Source organism: Manis javanica, chromosome X, assembly GCF_040802235.1.
Source record: "Manis javanica isolate MJ-LG chromosome X, MJ_LKY, whole genome shotgun sequence".
NCBI lineage: Eukaryota > Metazoa > Chordata > Mammalia > Pholidota > Manidae > Manis > Manis javanica.
The window spans coordinates 128,371,747-128,388,654 of NC_133174.1; the positions used below are offsets into that span (position 1 = coordinate 128,371,747).

General features: G+C 46.5%; 1 protein-coding gene across 4 annotated transcripts in view; it reads right to left on the bottom strand.

Moving 5' to 3' along the window:
* Window positions 1-16,908, bottom strand: part of FGF13 (fibroblast growth factor 13) — a 514,314-nt gene that overhangs the window by 479,732 nt on the left and 17,674 nt on the right. For 2 of the 4 annotated variants that reach the window (XM_037016961.2, XM_037016958.2), the window contains exons 1-2: window positions 5,327-5,483; window positions 3,981-4,193 (exon numbers count right to left, since the gene is read on the bottom strand). In XM_037016961.2, coding sequence (XP_036872856.1) covers window positions 3,981-4,029 — 49 coding nt within the window. In that variant the 5' untranslated portion in view covers window positions 4,030-4,193; window positions 5,327-5,483. Of the gene's footprint in view, window positions 1-3,980; window positions 4,194-4,841; window positions 4,967-5,326; window positions 5,484-16,908 lie in introns of those variants that run through there. The other 2 variants (XM_037016959.2, XM_037016960.2) reach the window with 2 other exon arrangements.

Consider the following 16,908-nt stretch of genomic DNA (forward strand, 5'->3'; position numbering starts at 1 on the left):
AAAACATGGGGCTTATGACACTCCATAAAACCACATGATGATTTTTACTCACAGGTGAAAAAACAAGTCCCTACATGAGTAACAAGTAGATTATGATTGTTAGTTTTAAATAGGAGGTCACCAACGTCAATGATTTCTCGTGGGCAAAATACCTCTAAACATCTGCTTTGCCTGGCCAGTTCTGAGAAAAATACTTGATGGAAACTATCACAGTAATGCACTAAGACCAAGATGATCTTTTAGAATGGCATTTGGCATTCAAGACTTGATATGCTGGCTGCTTGACCACAATGCCCTGTCCTTCTCCAGTATGGTTAGCAAGGCTATTAGAAAAAGCCCGGAAGTGAGCAGAAAATGAGCTGTGCCCATAAATGCACGTGAGCACCGCAATCCATTACAGCAACAGCTGTGCAAGTGGCTGGCTTCATGGACCATGCATGGAATTGTCCTCCATCACCCAGCAGCCTGCATAAGCCCAGCCTGACGCTAATGCTGATTATCTCCCTGAGAGAACCCACAGCCCACATGACTTTGAAACTTGCCTGGATGTGATGGATCTCTGGCTAAGCACAAGGGAAAGGGTGGTTGAAAAAAACATCCAACTCCAAACAGGTAGCTACAAACCAAATGACAGTTTTGAAATCGAGAATTGGCTAGCACTTTTACTCAACCCAGAAACAATTCAGTTTTATCAGGCTACACATTTTCTGAATGCCACAGGAACACAGTTGCAGTAAACCAGACATAGTCTTAGCTGAGGGCTCTTCCAACAGAGAACAGCTGAAAAGATCTTATGTGACAAGCTAGAGAAGATTGAATCAAAGCTAAGTGACTATCTGCTTCAACAAACATTATGCTTTCTTCCCTGAAATAGAAATAGGTCCTCCTGTCCAGCAGCTGAGTGCCCCTAACTATATACACATCTGCCAATTTAGAAGTTTATGCAAAGCCTAAATAAAAACCAAAAAAGTGATCTGCAGCAAAAGTGGTCATTTTAATAGCTTCAAAGAGAATCAGATCCCCCTTCACACCCCCACCCCAAAGAGGACAGTCTATCTTGTCTGGTACTATTTAAAAAGTCATCAAAAGATCATTGTCCATCACTGGTCTTAACCTCCATGTGTTAAAGAAAATGTCATTTAAAAAGACAATTGGCAATTTACATGCTCTGAAAGACATATTTCATTCAGTAGCACAAAATAATTTACTGATTACCTTCCACCTGTGCATTAAAAACTCCAGAAACACTATACTCTATGATGATCTTCTATGTAGTTATGATAGGCTGTGGGCATGAACCCCATATGATGGGGGAGGGCTGAATTTGAAGGAGCAGTAGGCTTTGAAAATAGATTATGAAATTCATTCCAACTGTTACTAAATTATTGACTTGATTCAATCATTTGTCACACCATTTTTCATAATTAAATGTGCATTTATTCAAAATATCTACTAAATGTTCAATCCTATATCTTGCTATGTTGCAAAGACTGTGCTCATGAATTCTTCAGCTTAAAAATTCAAAAATTACCTATATATAGGAAATTCATAAATAACCAAAGCTCTTCATGAATATGGTCAATCAACTTTGTTGGTTAAACATACATGTTGGTATCTTTCATCTCTACCATAAAAAGTAGTCCTTAAAATGTAATCACATAAGACTTTCTCATACTTGAAAGGAGAAAATACTAACAACTGTTAAGCATTCACTATTTTGAAAATGCTCTAAATTCAACAACCAACACCGAAGGAGAAATGGGACTTCTGCTCTTACCAGCAGTTAAAGATTCCTATCTCCTTAAGAAAGTAAACCCCCTTCTTAAAAGTTGCCTTATAAAATTACTTTAATTTATTCTAATTACAACCATAATTCCAAATGCTAATTACACAATGTCTACAGAGAGGTATTCAGTTTCAAATGTGGTGAGTCAACATAAGAAAATGTTATGACATATGCCTAGTAAAAATTTTCATTACTGAGTTACAGAAACCTGTTCTAATGTTTCCATACTTGTTACTCCATTGTGGACAACCGCACATAATAGGCCTAAAACAGCAACTCATTTTTTGTGAATGAATTTGGTTTCAGGATCCTCCGAAAGGTACCCTGAAATAAACCTTAGGTAACCACCTGATGCAAACCAGGAACCAAAGTTCTGGAAACAAACTTGAAATACTCCCAAATTCAGAAGAAGAATCTATTGCCTAGATCAATTTAGTATTACAGTCTTCAAGTGCATTTGCCTTTCTGGGCCCTCAACTGAAAATGAAAACAAAACCTCTTAAGGGCCCTGAGGTCATTTTACCTTATGAATGTCTGTTTAAGACACACTACAGTTAGGAAAGCTCTAGAAATGTGTAATCAGAGTTATACTTTCCTACTTTCCCAGTGACTATTTCAGTCAATCTGTGCGCATCAGCCAGCCAGCAGATATGGGTGGGTCTGAAGGGATCTGAACTCTAGCCTTGAGCCAGACTGGTGGCAACACTAACCCTTAGGACAACAGATCTAAAGCCCACCACAAACTTCCGAGGCTTTCAGTCAACACTTCGCTTAGCTGGAACAGAAAAGGCTCCGTTTAGGAACAAGGATAAAGGCCCTGAGCTGAAGACTTTGACAACTTTCCGCGGGGGAGGGCTGGCGCTGCCCTAGAATCTCCCGGGAAAGAATGCTCTGAGAGATGGGGAGAGGCGAGAAGGAGGAGATGAGAAAACGGAATAGGGAAAGGAGTGGGAGGGAAGGAGCCCCAGGGCTCACTGAAGAATTGGGGCCTGGTAACGAAAGCTGGGCTCCCCCCGCTGCAGCCACACTTCTTAGGCGTGGAATGGGCGCGGCTCGCTGCGATTCAGTGTGTGTGGGGCACTCCCGGCCGGCCCAGCCCACTCCAGCGTCTACTCTGTGGCCATTCCGTACACTTGCACCTTTAAGGCACCTGCCCTTTCCCTACTGCCCTACCACACCCCCTCTTTGTGCCTCTCTGCACCGGGGGTCTCGAAGGATGCTGTCTCCACATTCCGGAGCTAAGCCGGGTGCTCCGCAAGGAAATGGCTAGGCGTGGCGGGGGCCAAGGGGGACGCCCGTTCCTACTCCTGAGTTCACCCCAGGCTGAGCCCAGCTCCGCTGCGCCTCCCCAACCCGCCGGTGGGAGGCCCCAGGCCAAGACGCGCACTCCGGGGGACCGGCGGCCGGAGCCCCGGGCCAGGTGGCTGAACCCCAGAGAGCCGAAGGAGGGGACTTTCCCCTCCTACGGAGGCCTGCTCCTGCTGGGCATTAGTGGCAAGGGGCCGACAGCCTTTGTTCTCCGGGGGCTTGGCGAGGCTGCGCTGCAGAGGAGCAGCGCGGGCGGCGCCGGGGCACCGGGATTGCTCACTTTTGCACGCGGCGTGTCAAAGATTACAAGCTTCTGCCTTCTGGGAAAAGGGGTACAGAGTTGGGGGGAAGGGGTTGTGAGGGGGAAAGGAGAGTTGGGGGAGGGGTTCTGCGTCTCGGCCAGGCTCTTTGTTTGCATTGGGGGCGGGGAGCGGGGGTTGAAGGTGGATTCGAGCCGGGTTCTGAGAATGGGGCAGATTCCTGAGTATGTCACCATGTTGCACCCGCGCAGCACACATATGCACACTCACGCACACACACGCACTCGCACAGACAGACAGCCGGCCGGTAGCAGGCAGCGCTGTTCCCGGCGCCCCGGGCTGCAGCAGCTAAGGCTGCCCGCAGCGCCACCACGGTGCGTCCAGAGGGGGAGTGGAAAGAGGCTGGAGGCACTCGCGGAGCGACGATTCCACGAGGAATGAGGGAAAGTGGTGCAAACCCAGCCGCTCCCAGCGGCCCTGGCCCCCCTTTCTCGCCCGAGGTCGCAGAGGTCAGGGGGAGCTTAGGCTCCGGGGGCAGGCAGGGAGCCGCGGGAGGGCGGCGCGCACGCGAGGAGGCGAGGGAAACGAAGGGAAGGGAAGCAGACGGACTTGGCGAGCGGGCTTACCCTTAGAAGCATCTTTCTCCTCTTTGGGCTTGGTCACCTTTCCACTCATAGATCCCAGCTTGCTTGGCAAGGTTCGTCCAGGAGACGGAAGTCCTCGCCGAGCGGGCCGGACTTGGGAGAGTGTTTAGGGCGGCAAGTGGCGACTGCGAGCTCCCCTCGGTGTGGCTCGGGGCAGAATCCGCTTGTCCCCACCGCTGCCGCCGCCGCCGCTGCCTACGAGAGAGTGGGGAGGAAAGGAGAGGGGTGAAGGAGGAGCCGGAGCCGCCGCCGCCGCCGCCGCGAGCCCGAGCGGCCGGCCGCGGGAGGAGCCGCTCGCCTCGCTCAAGAAGTGAAGAGACAAAGCGGCGGGGCGCTCCCTCCGCACCCCGCGCGCGCCGCTCCTGCCCGCCTGCCCTCCCGCAGAGAGCCGCGCTCGCAACGCCCGCCGCCGCCGAGGAGCGGCCAGGAGTGCCCGGCTCTGCCGCCGGCCTCCCCGGGCTCCGCGCGGGCCGCGCAGGGAATGGCCTGGGTGGGCTGCACGCGCGCCGGCAGCTCGCTTCCTCCCGCCTCTCCCAATCCGCCGCGGGCCGCCAACTCAATCAAAATGAGAGCCCGAGGAAGGATTAAAAAAAAAAAAAACCAAAACAAAGACGAAAATATTCACTTAAAAATAACGAGCCTCCCCGAAAGGGAAATGTTTGAACATGTGATGAGCAACGTGTGAGCCTGTTACACCGCAGAGCCGCGCAGCTCCTCGCCCGCGGAGAGAGAAGAGGGGAGGGTCGCGTCTTTCTGTTTCATCAATTTTCAGGTTCCAATGATTTTGCCAAAAGGGGGCCCGAGTTGCTGGCGGGCGGAGGCGCGGGAACGGCTGGCCCTTACCTGCTCTCTCTCTCTCTCCCTACACCCACACCCCCTCGGAGCTCGCCCGCTCCCCGGCTCGCGCGCTCCTTCCCAAGAACTCTCGGGTCCCAGGGAGCCGCGAGCTCCGCCGCGGCGCTTTCTATATAAAAGGCAAGGTGTGGGCACGCGGGGGGCGGGGGCCGGAGAGGGCGGGGCCGCACAAAGCCGCCCGCCGGCTGTAGTAAGAGGAGAGCTCGGCAGGGGCGCGCCGACGTCAGCCGCCGGCTGGCAAAACCCCCGCGAGCCCCGCAAAGAGCCGGCGAGTTTATCTGCCCGGCGCCCCCCAGCGCCTCCCGGGCAGGCAGGGACCCGCAGAAGCCGCAAGGGCGGGCTCGCACCTTCGGCCGGCGAGATCGAAGCCCGGCGCACCAACCGCCCGCCCCCCACCGGTCCGTTTACCCCCTCCGCTCCCAGCGGTGGCGTTCCCCGCAGCTCTGCCCCGGCCCGTGCTAGTCGCCACCTACACTTTGGGGACTCCGCTGTTGGCAACTGCCCGAACCGAGCGGTGGACTCTCCGTCTGGGAGTCGGTGACTCCTCGCCTCCGGCCAGCTGCCCAAGTTAAGAGAGCCCGGCTCTCTGGGAGAAGGGCGCGCTGGGATCTGGGTGTCACTAGGGCAGAGAGTGAAACTGACCGCGGCGGCTGCCACCTCCCACCCCCACCCCCACCCCCACCCCCACACGCAGGCCCCTCCTCCTAGGGCTGGTCTCTCTGGTTGGCAAACTAGGCGCAGAGTGCCCACCACTCCGGTTTAGCCAATGCGAGACAAACAGTGAGGTGGCGCTCGGGGCGAGTGCTGGAGAGGGGTAAGTGGGATCGACATGTTGCCTAGAGCACGCTGGGGACAAAATACAAGGGAAGGTCTGAAGACTGAAACCAGAAGGAAAACTCAAGAATTGCACAACAGGGTAGGTAAGGAGAAAAAGCCAAGGAAACGGAAGGTAGGACAGGGCAGTCAGGACTCAGCCCTGGGGCGTCCTGGGAAACCTTTTCTGCGATGGCCCTTGCTGGGCGCGCTGACACCCGGAAGCCCGGTGCTTTGCTGAGGGACAGGCCGCTAACTGGAGTTGGTCCTCGGACCAGTTCATTAATCAGACCATAGGCTCCAGCCTGGCGCTGGAGACGCTGCAGCGACTCCCAGGCAGAAAATCCGTTTCCTCTCGTCCCACCCAACTCCACCCGCTCCTTAATTCGGTTTCGTTAATGGCATTAAACCAGGCAAAGAAATTATATAGATGGATTAGTCCTACTGAATCCCAGGCGGTAACTCAATTAGGAGAGCCTGCTGTGGCTTTCAAGACCAGGAGAGTGGGCTGCACCTCCTGCCAGCCTGGGTCTAAAGGTCGACAACCCTCAAAACTCAATTTGCAGCCTCTGTCCTAGGTCTGGGAGGAACTCCAGGCCTGTTCTTGTAAATAATATCTAATAATCTGGAGGTCGATAACACAATGTGATTATCCTACCTAAGGTTAGATCATTAATTACTATCAGTACTCTGAGAAAGAAGGAATTTCTCTTCAAGCGACTGGAATTCAAAAGAGTGGAGCCTTGCGTGGGTTTACAGGAAAGGTGAGGGGAAGACAGCAAAGAGTCCTTAGATAGTTTACAACCGGTAATATTTACCATGGACTTAGTTAGCACTTAACGTGTGCCACCCGGTATGCTAAACGCTTTACATCATTCTCTTATTTAATCTGCACAACAGCCCTAGAACTATTGGTACTGTTATTTCCATTTTACATATGAAAAAACTGAGGCTCAGAGAGGTTAATTAACTTGCCCAGAGGTCACACAGCTGTTAAGTGGTGGAGACTAGATGAAAAACTAGGAGAGCCAGGATAAAAACCAGGTGAGTCTGTCATTTTAGACAATGCTCCTCTGTTATACCACACACAGTCTCTCAAGACGCCTATCAGTCCTTTAATAGGAGAGGAGGAAGCACATTTTCACTGGACCTATCTGCCAATTCTAAACTCCTAAGTCTTTTTCAAATCCCTTAACTCAACACATTCAAACATGCACATGTGCGTGTGCACCACATGCACAGACACTCCTCTCTTTTGAACACATAACATTTGCTTTGTCCACATACTCTCGATAAGCAAAAAGACCTCTTTTGGGAAAAGGTTCAGTCTCTGTCTTGGGTGATATTAAGCATGGTACTGTGTCCATCTTCAGTATATCAGCTTTCCTGCCACATTAAAATTTCCAGGAAAATTCTCTGCACAGATAAGACCTCTCTTTTTGCCCCTATCACCAATTGGACCTCCACTAAGGGCAACTTCCAGCTGGAAGCCAGATATTACCCAGTTCATTGAAGGACACTAGAATTAGCATATGACAAACCTAGGTTAGTTAAAACGATTGAGGTACATTGAAGAGATAGCTGCTTGGGAATGTTAGTGGAGTTTGTCTGTGAACACAACCAGGTAAAATAAACTGTGTTTTCTTCACCATTAACCACCCTGCAAAAGAATCAGAAGAAAATAGACGCTGCATACAAGAACAATATAGTGATGTGTGTCCATATGGAGGCAAATCAATGATGTAAGGGCATTCATGGCAGAGACCAACGATTATGAATATTCAAGTGCCAAGATAAGCAATCTCCTCTAAACAAAGCTTCTGAAAAGCCTGCTAGGGGATAACAGACAGCGTCTTTTACGAGAGGCACAGGGGCTTTCCCCTCTTCAGAGCCCTGTGAGATGTTTAATATGAACAGAATGTTGTGGGTACTGGGCCAGGAAAACACACACTCCAGTGTCCAGCCTCCAAGCTACCTGGAAACATGGGATGGTCAGCTGCAAGAGGATCTGGCATCTTTGTGAGGGCATTCAGGAGGTGGTCTTTACCCCATCACCAAGTGGGCTCAGTCTTGAAGAAACTTAGCAAAGCCCTGGCTTAGTCTCTAGCCCTTCCTCTTCCCCACCCAGAGCATCTGGCCAGTGCCTTCACTTTCCAGGCTAGAAACTTGCACTGCCCAGTCACTTTACTTCTGTCTGCTTGTCATTGAGGTAAAATGGTCCTGTCCATCCTGTCTCTGCCCCTATGAGAAGGAACTCCATATATCTAATAAAACATGGGACAGAGGGTTTATCCTGTGCAGTCAAGTCACTTTGTCCTGGAATTAAAGCAATATTCTAAGGCAAAACATTGCATGGCCACCTCTAAGGAGGGTTGGGTAGTTTTATGGAGTAAGGAAGGGGCAGAGGCTTGAGTCCTGGGTAGGAAAGTGGAAAAGTTCCAAAGAATTTCATCCTTTTGGCCCTATCAACTCCCCAGTGTCTGTTTCATGCCAGTCCCCAAATGTCTCAGGACGCCAGCCTCTGAATTCCAGGTTTGCTCATTCTCTTGCAGCTCTGGGCAAGGTGCCACGTGGTCCCATTGTCTGGGCTGGAGGGTAAGACTGGGGCGAGTGGGGGCACGGAGGACAGATAAACTTAAGGCTTTTTCCTGGCACGTTTGGACTGGCTGAGCATAGAGCCACTGTCATCGTGCACCACCAAACTAGATGTTTTAGTGACAAGACTGTTTCTCACTGGACCAAATGTGTTTTTCATTTGTTCAGACACTTCACAGCAGAAAGCTGGTTCAAAAGGAGGCAGCCTAGCATAAGCTCTGCATCCGCCAGGGCACTTGAGATAAAGAAAGGCCCACTGGGCCAAGATCTGGGAGTTGGAAGCCACTTTAATTTTTAAGCTCACGTCTCAGCAATTTGAAATTTGAAATCCAAATGCTAGAGCTCTGAAGCTAGAGCTGCTTCATTTCTGATTCAAACCCTACAGTGTTTTTATCTATATCATGATTTACAATTGATTTCTCTTGGAATCTCAGGTAAACTGGTGGCTTTGGGGGACATGAGAGTTGGGTAAGATCATCTTCAGAGATGGCAACTGTGGCAGTTTTAAAACATAGCCATTGAGATGTGGGCACTATGACCTCTCCCCGGGATCCTGGGTGGGCTTGTAACTGCTTCAAGCCAGAGAGTGGTGCTCGTTACTTTGGGGCTGGATTGGAAAAGGCCATGCAGCTTCTGCCTGGCCCTCTTGGGTGTTTGCTCTGAGGAAAGCCAGTGCAATGCATGAAGTCTGCCTCCCTGAGACTGCCATACTGGAGACTTCACCTGTAGGATCCCAGGACACAGCCAGTGTGGACTGCCAGCTGAGCAAGACATTCATCTTGGATGTCCAGTCCAGTGAAATCACCCAGTGACTGCAGCCATAGCTGACATCTGACTGTAACCTCTGTTGAGAGACCCCTCAACAGAGAACTACTCAATGGAATCTTGCTCAGATTCCTGACCCATAAAATTCTGAGCAAAATTAAATGGATGTTTCTAGCTGCTATGTTTTAGGGCAACATGCTATGCAGAAATAGTAACTGGAAGAGTGACCCACAATTTCTCCTAATCCTGTAGGCATATGCCACTCCACCCTCTAGAGAGAATCCCCTTGAATCCAGGCTGGCCTTTTGACTTGTTTTTACCAAAGAATGTGGTTAAAGGGATGCTGTGCCAATTCAAGGTCTAGCCTATAAGAGATTTAGCAGCTCCACCTTCTCTCTGGGGGAAGCCAGCCACCTTGTAAGATGGCAGACACCCTGAGACCCATATTGTGAGGAAGCCCAAGCTGGCTACATGCAGAGGCCATGGGAAGGAAAGCTGAAGAACCCAGCTGACAGTCAGGACACAACTCCAGACATATGACCCCAATCAAGCCATCCCAGCCAGCTCCCAGCCATTCAAACTGAAAGGCTCCAGACTTTAAGGAACAGAAATGAGCCATCCTTGCTGTGTCCTGTCCAAATTCCTGACCCACAGAGTTGTGAGCAAAATGGTCATTGTAAGCCAGTTGGTATTGGGGTGATTTATTACACATTGCAACAGATAACTGAAATGAGGCTCCTAGAATCATTTCTGGACTGAAGTGTTTCTGTTCCTTGGTCTTCTACAGACCAGAATGGCTTTTTAGAGTGGGTGAACATTAAAGACATAGAGAAATCAATGATTTATCTGAAAACAGCTTAACGAAGACCTTTCCAATCTACATCAAACACAAATGTGATTTTCTGACTCCCTTGAAACTGAATATTTGGACTATCGTAATGTGATGTTGGGATGCCTGTCAGGAGTGAACGCCTATACATGTTTGTCACTTTCTTCTCCAGTGAAGGAAGAAACAGTGAGCTAGAGCTTGGGCAAGGATTCACTCTCGCTACCAAAAAAGAAACACCAGTGGGCAGCATCGGCTCTCCACCTAGAATCTGTATCATTCCACAGCATGCAGAATCTCCTCTGCCAAGAGGACTGGGTAATCAAAGGTGGCCTTTTCTTCACAGCATGCTCCTGACGTTCACTACGTCACAAACAGAGGATCTAGCCATCGCCTCTCCCAGTAAATAAAACACAAAGATTTTGACCTAGGTCAATTTGCAGAAGACTTTTAAATCCTGCTCTTGCCTCCATTCTAGTGGTTATACTGAAAATGCTAACAGAAAACACTTCAGGCAGAAAAATTTTATTTCTTGAAACATTCTTAGTTATAGTAAGTTGTTAGTACATTTTCATGTGCCCATATGGTGACTCTTCAATGAGATGATAAACTCCTAGATGATAAGGCCTTGGTTAAACTCTTTTAAGATTAAACCCTCTGTGTGCCCACCCCATGGATTACATAGTGCCCCGCACATCGAAGGTACAGTAAAGAGCTTTATCATTGTAACACCATTTATTTAATTTACTGGGATTCTCGATCTGTACTAAATATTTATCTGGATTTTATGCCATTTTATACGCAAAGCAACCCTCTGAGTTAGTGACTATTATTGTCTCTATTTCCCAGACAAGAAAACCAGTTCAGAGATGTAAAACAAATTACCCAAGATTGCAGTAAAAAGGTACACCCAGGACTGAGACTCAAGTAGGAACTTCTACTTCCAAACTCCCTACTCTTTCCACTATGATACTGCATATTTTGTAAATGTTATGGAACAATTAAGGCCTCTACAATTTCTCCAAAGATAAAGTGAAACATTAGAACAAAAGCAGAGATCTCAGGGCTCACCGGGCTTTTGTTCATTTTGTCAACAGCTGACCCCTAGTGTGGTAGACATGGCTGTGTGCTGCCCAGCTGTGGGGAATGTGGTCCGTGGGCTGCCTTGAGATGTCAGCTCCTTCAGAAGACCCTTAACAGTGGGGTCTAACCTCCCCTGAGGTCCTGCCCTTCCTGGGGCAGCCCACATTCAGTGAGTGAGCAAGGTCTGGCCATCTGGGATCAGCACAGGCTCTCTGACAGACAATACTCATGCCAGAGTGCCCCATCTGGCTGGCCAAGGCTCTACTGGGCCTGCTTCACAGTTCAACATTACCCTCTGCCCAATCCTGCCTCCTCCCCTTCCTTTCACAGTTGTATCAACTGTGATCAACCCGAATGAACATCTTCCATCATAAACACCATGGGCTTTCAGAGACCCCAGCCTGTGACTCCTCTCTCTTTGTTGCTCCAACCCTATCTTACCCAAGCTTTTGGTAGAGAGAGATGACAACAATCTCCCTCTTCACCTGGCAGTTTAAGTGATCTTCAGTGTGTTGCTAGTGCCTTTTAACTCTGGCTTCCCTGTCTCCTTAGAAAGTTGCTTGGAGCCTTCTTTGGAGTGCCAGTGTTTAGGGCTTGGATTGACCCCTCCCCACAGAGCCCTGCTATCCAGCTTGTACTGTACATAACGATTACATTTTAGGGAAAGAGGAGTAACTTGCAGATGATTGAAAAATACCAAGCTGAGTTTCTAATGATGAGACACTGGTATCCACACTTTCCTTCCCTTGGAACTGTTTGCAATCCAGTTGGCATGATTTGACCTGGCACAGAATGGCACATGGTTGCAGCAACTGCATCCTTCACACTGTTGACATAGCTGCGCGTGTCATAGTGCAGCTAGCCGTGCTCTGCTCTAAGGGACCTCCCGTACTCAGTTTCCCACTTCTGGAACTTTTCCTTCTTCCCTGATCCACTTCTGCCAGTGCAGCCTCTAGTGCTATTTCCCTGTTCACGTTCCCATCTCCTCTCCCACTGCCAGGGTGTGGGGTGATGGTTCCTGATTCTCCCCATACTGATTCTACTCTGTTACATAAAGCTGCCCTCCTCCCTACATTACCCAGCCTATAAAATCAGGATTTACCATTGTCTGTTTCTGGGCAGAACATCTCACATCAGTGATAAGAGATTTGCCTCACTGCTGCCGGGCCAGAAAAAGAGGAGCCCTGCTGAGGGTGCCCAACTTGCTATGGAAGGAAAGCAAGTGTGGCGGTTTTCTCCTCTGTAGGCATGCACCAGAAGCATTCTCAAGGCAGCAAGATGAATGACCAGAAACAGGGCAGGCAATTAATATATAGTCCTTTATATCAATTGTCATTTCACCCTTGCAAATGTCCAAAAAGCTAGATATTGTCACCCTTAATATACAAATAATGAAAAGGGCTGAGAAGGAACAATTTACTTGTTCAGGTCCCATAGCTAGTGAATAGCACTAGCAAGATTTGAATGTAGATCTTTCTGTTGCTAAAGCCTATACACTTTGCACTGACAGATGCTGACACAGTCAAGGAGGCTCAGGTTCCAGCCTTGGCCCTGGGAAGCTTGGGCTACAAGACTCAGGAAGATTCTGTGGCTAGTGAGTCAGTGACATTCTGGCTTTGGGGTTAGTGGAGATGACATCATTGAGAGCCACATCAAAGCACTCCAGTCAAGAGAGCTGTGGCACTGGGACCAATGGCAGAGGAGTCTCCCCCAGAGGACTCTTTGACCACCTCCACAATCCCACACTGCTACTCTCTGGTCTTTCTGCTGGGGTGCTAGGCCAAACTGCCCAATATCAGCTTAGCCACACGGCCACTCCTGACCAAGGCCACGAACGACATTGCTCCAGAAGCCTGTGTGATTCCAGGTTAGAGTTTGCCCCTGAGAGAAACTCACCAAAGACCTGGAAGGTGGAAATGAAGAAGTCACTGTTCTCAAGAGGCTGTGAGTCAGACAGTGTGGCTTCACAGATATCTCTATAAGCTTCCACTCCCTGGTCAACATTTGCAGCTGCACCTGGTGACTTCTCAGAATTTCAGTGAGTTCAGTCCTCACCTCCTCCCCTAATGCTTCAAGTTGAAGTCTTTAGAGACATTTTTGTCCAATCCTCTGGTATGCACCTTCTGGACTTTTACTGTCCTAGCTCCTCCCATTTGGTGTGTGTGTGTGTGTGTGTGTGTATTACCTTATTATCATAGTATTTTAGTAGCTCTATTCACAACTGCACCCAGACTGATACAGGTTGCACTCTGAACCTGACCCCCAGCCCTATGTCATGAAAAAGTGACTCCCTGAGAAGTAATATAACTAAGATCCAGACATATAAGGCCTTTTTTCATTTTCTTTAGAAACCATAGAAGATTCTTAGAAGATGCTTTCCCATTCACAACTCTAGACTGTCTGCCTCTCCTAAGTCAAAGAGCTATTGAGTCTGTAGAGAATAGCTGGATGTGAGTAAGGTCCTACACATTGTGAGAGTTTCAGCAAGGAGAAGTGTTGTTGGGCTTTTTTCCTTGAGTGCTGAGCAAAGCCTGGGTCCAGCACCCAAAAGGCCTAGCACAGAGGTCAGAAGATTTGGCAAACAATTTCAGAACAGTGTTTCCAGTCTCCTAGGCCTCCAAGGGGCCATGAAAGAATGAACTAAAGGAGCAGATCAGGTCAGACCAGCTCTTTTTCATGCAGTTGTAAATGGAGTTGTTTTCCTGATTTCTCTTTCTGCTAGTTCATCATTAGTAGATAGGAATGCAACAGATTTCCATGTACTAATTTTGTATCCTGCAACTTTGCTGAATTCAGTTAATCTAGTAGTTTTGGGGTGGATTCTTTGTTTTCTTTATGTACAATATCATGGTATCTGCAAACAGTGACAGTTTAACTTCTTCCTTACCAATCTGGATACCCTTTCTTTGTGTTGTCTGATTGCCATGGCTAGGACCTCCAGAACTATGTTGAATAAAAGTCGTGAGAATGAACAACCTTGTCTTGTTCCCGATCTCAGAGGAAAAGCTTTCAGGTTTTTGCTGTTAAGTAGTATATGATGTTGGCTGTGGGTTTGTCATATATGTCCTTTATTATGTTGAGGTACTTGCCCTCTATATCCATTTTGTTGAGTGTTTTTATCATGAATGGATGAAGGTTGAATTTCGTCAAATGCTTTTTCAGCATCAAAGGACATGATCATGTAAAATTGTCCTTCTTTTTGTTGATGTGGTGCATAATGTTCATGGATTTTGAATATTGTACAATCCTTGCATAAATCCCACTTGATCATGATGGATGATCATTTTGATGTATTTTTAAATTTGTTTTACTAATATTTGTTGAGTTTTTTTGCATGTATGTTCATCAGGTATACTGGTCTGTAATTTTCTTTTTTTGTGGTGTCTTTGACTGGTGTTGGTATTCGAGTGATGCTGGCTTTGTAGAATGAGTTTGGGAGTATTCCCTACTCTTTTACTTTTTGGAAAACTTTAAGGAGAATGAGTATTAGGTCTTCTCTAATGTTTAATAAAATTCAGTGGTGAAGCCATCTTGTCTGGAGGTTTTGTTCTTAGGTAATTTTTTTATTACCAATTCAATTTCGTTGCAGGTAATTGGTCTGTTCAGACTTCCGGTTTTTTCCTGAGTCAGGCTTGGAAGGTTGTATTTTTCTAGAAAGTTGTCCGTTTCTTCTAGGTTATCCACTTTGTTAGCATATAATTTTTCATAGTATTCTCTAATAATTCTTTGTATTTCTGTGGTGTCCTAGTGATTTTTCCTTTCTCATTTCTGATTCTGTTTATGTGTGTAGACTCTCTTTTTTTCTTGATAAGTCTGGCTAGAGGTTTATCTATTTTGTTTATTTTCTCAAAGAACCAGCTCCTGGTTTAATTGATTCTTTCTATTGTTCTATTCTTCTCAATTTTATTTATTTCTGCTCTGATCTTTACTATGTCCCTCCTTCTACTGACTTTGGTCCTCATTTGTTCTTCTTTTTCTAATTTCATTTATTGTGAGTTTAGACTCTTCATTTGGGATTGTTCTTGTATTCTGAGGTAGGCCTGTATTGCAGTATACTTCTCTTTCAGCACAGCCTTCACTGTATCCCACAGGTTCTGGGGAGTTGAGTTGTTCTAATTTGTCTCCATATATTACTTGATCTCTGTTTGTGTTTGGCCATTGATCCATTGATTATTTAGGAGCATGTTGTTAGGCCTCCACGTGTTTGTGGGCTTTTTTGTTTTCTTTGCATAATTTATTTCTAGTTACATATTTTTGTGGTCTGAGAAGCTGGTCAGCACAATTTCAGTACTTTTGAATTTACTGAGGCTCTTTTTGTGGCCTAGTATGTGATCTATTCTGGAAAATGTTCCATGTACACCTGAGAAGAATGTGTATCCTGCTGCTTTTGGGTGGAGTGTCCTGTAGATGTCTCTTAGGTCCATCTGTTCTAATGTGTTGTTCAGTGCCTCTGTCTCCTTATTTATTTTCTGTCTGATTGATCTGTCTTTTGGAGTGAGTGGTGTGTTGAAGTCTCCTAAAATGAATGCTCTGCATTCTATTTCCCCCTTTAATTCAGTTAGTATTTGTTTCATGTAATTAGGTGCTGCCGTACTGGGTGCATAGATATTTATATTGGTTATATACTCTTATTGGACTGACTCTTTCATCATTATGTAATTTCCTTCTTTGTTTCTTGTTACTTTCTTTGTTTTGAAATCTATTTTGTCTGATATAAGTACTGCAACTTCTGCTTTTTTCTCCCTAGTTTTTGCATGAAATATCTTTTTCCATCCCTTGACTTTCAGTCTGTGCATGTCTGGGTTTGAGATGAGCCTCTTGTAGGCAGCATATAGATGTATCTTGCTTTTCTATCCATTCTGTAACTCTATGTATTTTGATTGGTGTATTCAATCCATTTACATTTAGGGTGATTATCAATAGATATGTACTTATTACCATTTCAGGCTTTAGATTTGTAGTTACCAAAGGTTCAAGGGCAGCTTCCTTACTATCTAACAGTCTAACTTAACTTGTTTATTATGCTATTTCAAACACAATCTAAAGGGTTTTTTTTCTCCCTTCCTTTTCTTCTTCCTCATTCATTCTTTATATATTAGATGTCATATTCTGTACTCTTTGTATATTCTTTGACTATGAGTAGTTGATTTTATTTTGCATTTGCTTAGTAATTAATTGTTCTATTTTGCTGTGGTTTTATTTCCCCTGGTGACAGCTATTTAGCCTTAGGAGCACTCCCATCTATAGCAATCCCTCCAAAATACACTGTAGAGATGGTTTGTGGGAGGTAAATTCTCTCAACTTTTACTTATCTGGAAATTGTTTAATTACTTCTTCAAATTTAAATGATAACCTTGCTGGGTGGAGTATTCTTGGTTTGAGACCCTTCTGTTTCATTGCCTTAAATATATCATGCCACTCCCTTTTGGTCTGTAAAGTTTCTGCTGAGAAGTCTGCTGATAGCCTAATGGACTTTCCCTTATATGCGATCTTTTTGCTGTCTCTGGCTGCTTTCAATACTCTCTCCTTGTACTTGATCTTTGCTATTTTAATTATTATATGTCTTGGTGTTGCCTTCCTAGGGTCCCTTGTGTTGGGAGATCTCTGCACTTCCATATCCTGAGAAGCTATTTCCTTCCCCAGACTGGGGAAGTGTTCAGTAATTATTTTCTCAAAGACACTTTCTATCCCTATTTCTCTCTTCTTCTTCTGGTACCCCTACTATGCGAATATTGTTCCATTTGGATTGGCCACACAGTTCTCTTACTATTCTTTCATGCCTAGAGATCCTTTTTTCTCTCTGTGCCTCAGCTTCTTTGTTTTCCTATTCTCTAATTTCTATTTCATTTACTGTCCCCTCTACCTCATCTAATCTACTTTTAAATCCTTCCATTGTATGTTTCATTTCAAATACTCTATTTTTCAAAGTTTGTATTTCTTTCTTGAAATCCTCCCTGAGAGCTTGAATATTTT